The sequence below is a fragment of the Schistocerca nitens genome, chromosome 4 (assembly GCF_023898315.1).
Source record: "Schistocerca nitens isolate TAMUIC-IGC-003100 chromosome 4, iqSchNite1.1, whole genome shotgun sequence".
Lineage (NCBI taxonomy): Eukaryota > Metazoa > Arthropoda > Insecta > Orthoptera > Acrididae > Schistocerca > Schistocerca nitens.
The window spans coordinates 618,066,652-618,075,230 of record NC_064617.1 but is presented as its reverse complement, the minus strand read 5'-3'; the positions used below and the strand labels follow the sequence as shown (position 1 = coordinate 618,075,230).

At 41.0% G+C, this 8,579-nt stretch overlaps 1 protein-coding gene across 2 annotated transcripts in view; it reads right to left on the bottom strand.

The window, feature by feature from the left end:
* Positions 1-2,504: 2,504 nt before the first annotated feature.
* The window catches only part of LOC126251401 (probable chitinase 10), a 406,321-nt gene continuing 400,246 nt past the window's right edge, over positions 2,505-8,579 (bottom strand). The window contains exons 1-2 of one of the 2 annotated variants that reach the window (XM_049951804.1): positions 8,133-8,199; positions 2,505-3,679 (exon numbers count right to left, since the gene is read on the bottom strand). In XM_049951804.1, the coding sequence (XP_049807761.1) occupies positions 2,559-3,679; positions 8,133-8,145 (1,134 nt within the window). In that variant the 5' untranslated portion in view covers positions 8,146-8,199 and the 3' untranslated portion in view covers positions 2,505-2,558. Of the gene's footprint in view, positions 3,680-8,132; positions 8,200-8,579 lie in introns of those variants that run through there. The other variant, XM_049951803.1, reaches the window with a different exon arrangement.

The window sequence follows — 8,579 nt, the reverse complement described above, 5'->3', positions numbered from 1 at the left end:
AAAGTTGCTTTTTTTTATTTGGGAGAGAGACCAGAGCTAATGGTCAATTAAAACTTATGTAACTTAAGATGATTTGGCACTCAGGACCGAATAAATAATATTAACAACGGTATTTGTGCACAGTTAGCACTCAGCTACAATCCTTGTTATCAGATTAAGTGAGCTTTGATATGACACAAGCGGCCACTTTTACCGCCTTCTGTAACGTCCAGAGGACCATCATAAATCGCGCTCACATCAGTGTAATTACTATCTTTGAGTGAAAGGGTTGTTCCCGTTTGTCACTGCATATTTCTTTTAGTTATCTTCTGTACTATAATGCTGCAGATTTTTTTCTATATACAGTCCAGTTTTCATTGAGCTGTATTACTTGGCAGTGACACGACATGCGGAATATACTTGTGTGTGACACACAATTTACCTAACTGCAAGGTTCTGTCGTTCCATCTGCATTCATTCAAAACCTGCATTCATCCATGTTTGGGACATTTGGTAATAGGTACTTGTCGTATTCTCGGAAATACATTGCAAGACAAAAATGTGGAGCACCCGTAAGAGGAAGACTAAACTAATTGAAACTTCACGGTCTGCGAATGTATCTGATATTACTTCAGTAATTACAATATCAAACCTAATTTACAGATAACTTGCCAGTATAAACCAACTTATAATTAAAACGCCGCCCCACCCCCAAGTCCCTCTGACCAGGAAGTATGAGCTTAATCGGTTGGTAAGGGTGTCAAAACGACTTCGTGTCCTAACCTGAGGCAAGCTGGCCCACGACTGTTGTACCTGATCATTTATATCCTTTTTAACTGCAGTAGGACAGTTGACTTCCGAGCTGGTCCCACATATGTTATATCACAGACAGATCTGGGGATATTGCGTCATCATACAGACAGTTCATAGAGAAACTCACCATGTGTGGGCGAGTATTGTCCTGTTGAAAAATGGTACTACGATACTCTCGCATGATAGGTAACGCATGAGGACTCAATTTGTTCGTGACATACAGTTGTATTGTCCTTATTTCCTCAGTCACTACCAGTAGTGATCGGAACCCCCAAAACCATGATGCCAGGAATGCACTGCTGTGCATCTCCAAAACATAGGAAGAATGGGACCTCTTTCTAGGTCGCCGCCATACTCACCGACGATGGTCACCCGGGATAGTGCAGAAACGAGATCCGTTACTGAACACAATCTGATGACTTTCATCAGCAGTCTGTGCTTCTCGGTAAAGGGATCATCCCAAAAGCAACTGTTTGCCTTGTGGTTGCTGACGCTGACACTATATGACGGGCCGGTCATTGGCTCGAGATGGTGCAGTTTAGACAGAATTGTCATTCCTGCAGTTCCTAAGGGGGAGAGAATAAATACAACCTGTCTTCCTGATTCGCCCTTGCTGGTGGAAACCTGTGGGCGAACTAAACACACTCTGTTGGGGGATTAGTAAAACTTAATCCTTCAGCAGGTCAGGCCAACGCGTGGTGTTAACAGCATCCTATATATGTGACTTTAATTCCCTAGTCCTCCTGCTCCTAGTCTTAGACCAGTGGTGCAGGACGGCACAGAATGTAGCAGGGAGACCGTTACTTGCTCTGGGCGACAGGTGCAGATGTGCAGGGTTACGATGAGTTCCAATCCTCCTTTTGGTGGTTAGACACAGCCCAAGGAAACACTGACGATTTATGCCTGCTTTGTGGTCCAACATCATGGACATTCTCACATCTGAATGCCCCACAAATCTAGATATTTCACTATTCGAAGTCGGCCAGATGGAGACTCACAATGCCGCTCGTTTCGAACTCTGTCAGGTGCCGACAAAGCTGTCTCACACGAGTGTGCATCATCTCCTTGTCTCCCACAGCCATAGCTCATCGGACGCTGTCCACGCTCCTTGTATCCCCTACCAAGGCTGGTAACAACACTAAGAACAACCGACACTAATACACTCTAGTGGCCGTTATACTTGTCATAGACAGTAGCAAGTCTAATCATTTGCATTCCCTCTGTTGTGTTGTGTGCATGTACAAAGTTACATTGACGTCTAACAGTGTCATCTGGTTGCTCCACTTCTTTTGTCAGACAGTCTTCATTTAGGTTTCACAGTAACTACTATTGGATAGCGTTTCCTTCTTTGAGCGTTTTACCTGTAAGTCCTTTCCTACTTTACGACACGCTAAGGACGCGATTATTTCGTTAGCTTTCCAGAAAGCTGTAATTTACGTGTCGCCAGTATGTAGACATAAAGAATAAAGATTGAGAAAATTAATGATGTTTGTTTCATTTAAACAGCTTTAAAACTTTTCAGAAAAAATTCGATATATATATATATATATATATATATATATATATATATATATATATATATATATATATATATTCGAAAGCAACTGAGGGGAGTAAATGATTTACAGACAATCATTATAGATTTGGGGTTCCACAATTTATTTATAATGCATAATTCCAGCAGATAAAAGATCTTACAAATAAGACAGGCAATTTATTGAATTAACATCCAGATCTAAAATTTAAATAATATGATCAACGATTTCCTATTTGCAATTTACATTTGAAGGCCAATCACATACTTCAAGCTTTGAATTGAAATGCAATCCAACAGGACATTTCTCAGTGATAGCTACTCCATGGTTGCATCTACAGTACAGACTGCAGTTTTTAGGATGAGGAAAATGTTTAACAACGGAGTGCCGATGGTATTTTGGACACGACTGAATGATGTCACAAGAATCTTTATCTCCATATAACACGGTTGTATTTTCAGTGAAGGCAGTCGTTATTACCGTAGTTGTCTCGGGTGGAGGTGACGTTGCGGAACTAGAAGTGGATGTTTCTTGCCATGTGGTACTCTCTGGGGCAACAGTGGTATCGTCAGTAACGTTAAATACTATGGTAGTTTCCATAGTAAATGATTCAGTCGTGTCAGTTGGTAAATTAGTTGGTGCGCCAGTCGTATATTCTATAGTTAGAGTAGCAGGATCAGGACTAGTTTCTTCAGTTGATTTAGTAGTGGATTCGTACACATTCTCAGCTGACAGTTCAGATGTGGTACTTGGAACATCAGTCAGTGGCTCTACGGTCGTGGTAGTGAGTTCGGTAAACGTTGGAGAAGGTTCAGAAGTGGTGCTCGGAATATTTGATATCATACTGGAGCAATTTGAACTATGTGGCCAGTCACAGACTTCTAGAACAGGGTTGAAATGAAGTCCTACTGGACAATCAAATTTGATGGGTACTCCATGATCACATTTGCAGAACTGGCTACAGTTGTAAGCGTGAGGAAAGTGTTTAGTATTCGATTTTTCATCTTCGTTTGCTGGACAAGCTACAGGGGCTGGACAACGCTCAGGAGGCTGTTTCATCGGGCTACGCGTGCCATCTGCTGCTGTAGAAGTTGTCGGCGCATTGTGTTTGGAGTCGGAGAAACCGGCGCTCGCTGGCCAGTCGCACACCTCCAGCCTTCTGTTGAAGTGAAGGCCCTCAGGACACACGAGTTTAACTAGCGAGGCGTGGGCACACTTGTAGAATATGGTACAGTTCTTATCATCTGCGAGATGGTATGCTCGGCTCAGAATGTGCCTCCGTCGACAGTCTCCCAGAGGTGTTCCATGGACGACTGATGCAGTGAGAAGTCCACAAACGATTATTGTGATCCCTGAAACCAAAGCTTCAGATTAATTGGCACTGAAATCTGAAATTATTTGAAATTTAATTAACATTTTCATCAACTACGTGTCGGGACTGCTTGTCCAGTGGGTTTGTGTGTGCTGGGAACACAGAGGTCGCGGTAGCGAATGCCGGCTGAAACACGGAAATTTGCAATCGACCTGTAATACAGCCTTCACCTCTCATCGATGTGGGGAGTAACCAGGAACGACACATGGCTTGGATTACCACGTTAACGTGTGGTTCCCACGCCCCGTTTGGATAACTGGTGTGGATTAGGGACATGCCAGTCGCCGAAGTGGCGTCGAATTTAAGGACAAGTATCCGGCTGTTGAACCACACCTAATCATTATTGTTATTATCATTCAGTTGCAAAAAGTCCATTTTACCTCAGTCTACAAGAAAGGGAATAGGCAGGACTGTGGCAGTTACCAGGGCATAAGTCTGATGCAATCATTAGCACGATTACACCGGAGAAGAAACAATATCTGAAGCACAGAATGGTTTTAGATCAGGGCCCTCATGTTTTGATCGAATATTCACATTAAGAAATCTAAAACAGGAGATAATTTCTAGAGGAATGGAGACGTATTTAATTTTGATGGATTTGTAGAAGACCCCATGTTACCACAAAACAGTCTGTCGAGAAGTATGAAGAATGGTGGCTTGTCCATTAGTTACAGCAAAGCAGTTAAACAGTGTTTTACGGACTTTGTGAGTGCTGTCAAAGTACGAAATTCAGTGCCTCCGGAGTCTCTTGTTAGAAAAGGGCTACGCCAAAGATGTGATTTAGGGCCGGCACTTTTCAAAATCTACGTGGAAGAGGCACTTAAGGCCTAGAGGAGCAAATATGAAGCCGTCCCTGTGGGGCAAGAAATGGTGTACACATTTCTCTTCAATGATGACCAGGTTATTAAAGAGGAAACGGCTAAAGTAGTATGGACATAAAAGAAAGCGTGGACGACCTAGGAGGAGCTGAAGGCAAGAGGTCAGTGACCCGATGGATGCCGGAGGCCTACTAGGAGACTGGCAGGATCGGAGAAAGTGGAATACGAGAAGTTTCTTTTGTACTGTTACATGGTTGGTTATTTAGTTTGTACTGTTACATAGTTGGTTAGGCACTTATTTTCATATTGCATTGGTCAATTTTCACGATAAATCGCACTGATGTGCAACGAGTCATTTGACATTCACATCGCAAAATAATTTGCACCCACCACTTCTCACACATTAAAATAACAGAAATTCTTCTACTGAATGGAAGGAGTTGGCAATGAGGAACTTTTTCAGTTTGCTATCAAATGTTACTTTGCTGTGTGTCAGACATTTTACATGACTGGGTAAGTCATCTAAAATTTTTGTTGCAGGATTGTGCACCTCTTTTTGTGCTAAAGACAACCTTAACGTGGAGTAATGAATGTCATTTTTCCTTCTGGTATTGTTGTTATGTTCATTATTGTGCGTCCTGGAGTATGTACAGTCCCTTATTTTGGTGTAATATAAATTTGGTTCTCATAGGCAAAGTTATTGTCAGCTAGCGTTTGGAAATAAAATGGTTCAAATGGCTCTGAGCACTATGGGACGCAACTGCTGTGGTCATCAGTCCCCTAGAACTTCGAACTCTTAAACCTAACTAACATCACATACATCCATGCCTGAGGCAGGATTCGAACCTGCGACCGTAGCAGTCGCACTGTTCCTGACTGCGCGCCTAGAACCGCGAGACCACCGCGGCCGGCCGTTTGGAAAACAGTACTGGAACAGAAATAGAATTTATTATTAGATTCTAATGTAAACGTATGTATTAACTAAGTTTTGTAACTACAAGGAATAGAGGCTGCTCGAGTTAATAATACAATATATGAGCCTAATAGAACGAGACATAAGTGTGGCTGGTTCAATTTCTATCACTGTGTAGCTGTGTTAATAAGAAAAGTAAATTACTTATTCTCATATTTTAAACACTTTCCTTTTCTCTTTTCCGCAACCCGCAGGAAAAAAGATGGGGATTGTGATCCGTTGCAGGAATTTCTTAAGAAATCGTGAAATAGGCGACTATGTAATACAATGTCAGACACTTATGAGCCTTTAATCAACTATATATACACGGTGGGTGTCCCAAAAAAAATAGTCTACATTCAGGCGTGTGACAGGAACGCTGATCTGGAGTAAAAAAAACCTCGTAGCGACGTAAGCACTATTCCGAATATTTACCGAGATAGAAAGGTGGCGCAGTGGTTAAAAAACTGGACACTCATTCAGGAGGACGACGGTTGAAACCTGTACCCGGCCATCCTGATTCAGGTTTTCCGTGATTTCCGTAAATCCAAGCTTGTTCTCAGCCTCTAATGACATCGATGTCGACGGGACGTTAAACTTCCTTCCTTCCTTCCTTCCGAGATATAAGTCTTAACGTATATTTGATTTTTGGCTAGTGGCACGCACGCTGTGTGTCTTACCCACCTAAACTCATTGACATTTTATTCTAGCCCAGTCTATCTCCTTGCGTTCAGACTCTTTGCTAGAGATGTCGTTCTGCCAAGGCATTAGAAGTAAATGCAGAATTCATATCTGTGGGATTCCCTTTGTGATTTCTCCTCCATCACAAAATTTGTCTCCTTTTTTGCATTCTGATTATTAGGTATGATTCAGTGTTTAAATGCATCAATTCCATAAATAACAATGTACATTATATATGAGTTATCTCAGAAACCATTTAGAATGTGAACCTTTCTTTCTTCAAATGTGCATTCCTGTTATGTCTGTAAATATTTACTACATTTTCTGGAACAACTTGCATATGCCTATTACTTTGAATCTTGTCAAGAACAGCATTAGCAATCCCGAAATATTTACTGCAGGAAACATTGTCAAAGTAAGATGCTGTTCCACGGTTCGTTTTGCGTTACAGATCCGAGCACCAAGGAAATAGAAATAATAATTTAAAAAAATACTAACAGCTGCAAAACTAGTTGTAGAGACAGCTACCGAGTTGTACAAGTTAATTTAAATTATTGGAACGTAACAACGACCCTTTCTTCTTCCTATCACACTGAACGCTGTATGATATTTCCAGAGTTTTTCCAGTGCAGAATCTAAGGAGCAGTGTCGAATGTCCATTGTCCTTTCTCTGTTGAGAGTCGTAATTTCCCTGTGCTGAAACCACAACAGAAGAAATAATTTAGAGTTCAAACCTTCATTTTGCCATCTTCCATTCCAGTGCCATAATGAGTGATCCCATTTTTTCGGCGATGATTTGGCTTAAATTAGGATTTGCCATGCAGCTTAACATAATTTGGTAGTAGTTTTCTAATCCTTACTGAATAAAGCTCAGTCTTTCCCATTTCTCACTTTCTTATGTGACAAAAATGTAACTAAGATAAGCGTAAGGGGATAGAGCGTGTCTCAGCGCTAAATTTCGAAAGGTTTCCCACGGGAACTCGATTTTAAATGTTTTATTGGTCAGAGTAGGACGAAGCAGTCCTTTGCTCTTCCTAAGCCATAATGTTACAACAACAAATTTATTAGTTGGGGACATTGTATTACTGAGGGAAGTTGAGGAATTGAAACCAAATGATGTGATGGTACCAAATAAGGGTTTCAAAGCACTGAGAGCAGAAACGAAAGTCTGGCAGTTGATAGATGGTCCTTGATCGTGGTAAGGGCAATTAATAGAATAGAAGCTATGGACATTCCTTCAGGTGGTTTGGCCTTGGCGTTAGCCAGAACACAGTATAGTAGTAAGAAAGAGGAACTCAATTTGAATGATGATCTTCCACATATTTTCGTGTGATATAACAATAGTGATTCAGAACTTGATATAGCCAAAACTTGCATTAATGGGATTATCGAGAACTGCAATTAATAATTATGAACAATGGTGTAAGTACCCATATACCTAAGAGAATTTTGATGGGACTAATACACAGTATGTTGATGTTCCCAGAGCAGTAACTATATTATAATGTGGGACATCATGATTAGGTTTAGTGTGCTACTAGGCGTGCAGATAATTACACATTTGAAGCATACAACGTACTTAGATAGGTATTTAAAAGATGTACTGCTGACTATAGAGGACGAATACTTAAGAAGCTATGGCGATACTATTTCGAACAGAGCTACTTCGAAACATGAAACGTTGCATCCAGACAATAGTAAATACCTAAATTTAGAGAGAATAACTTCGTTACTGTAGCGGACGTGATGTTTCACACACCGCAGTAAAAGACTTAATGATTCGTATGCTTCAGGATTATGAAATAATGTAACCTCTTACCATACCAATTGTGACTCCGGAACACTTTGACAGGTATGAGAATAATGCGGTTAGTATTACAATGGAATTTAAAAAAAAATTACGAACTTTTGGTTCAAGAAGTGCCATAAGAACAGGATTATTATTTTCCAAGCTTACTCCATTAAATTACGTCACCACTTACCCTGCAACATCATCGTGCCTCGCCTGTTGATATTCCTTTCACGACTACTTTCTGTGCCCTACCACTGAAGCGACTGTGTTGAAGCGACTTGGGCGTATCGTTATATATTGCAGAGGGTTTGTGTGCTATCGTTTTGAGACGTGTTGTGCGAGAGCCTTATCCGAATTACCCTCTAATAATCGCTTCGCGTAAGCGAATTACGGGAAAGTGTGAGCTGGCAGCTTAGATAGCTTTATGGCTCTCACAGGTGTGGCTGCAGGAAGTTTTATGGCTCTGGATGCAACGACAGTGAAACAGAATTAAACTCTTAATACAAAAAAAAATCCATTGCAGGAATATGGGCCACCAGCTCATAAATTTGCTATCCTCCTCTGGTATTTTAGATTAAGCGGTTTGGATTTCGACATAAGGTAATGAGACCAGCGAACAGTTTCGGATGCGCTTTGT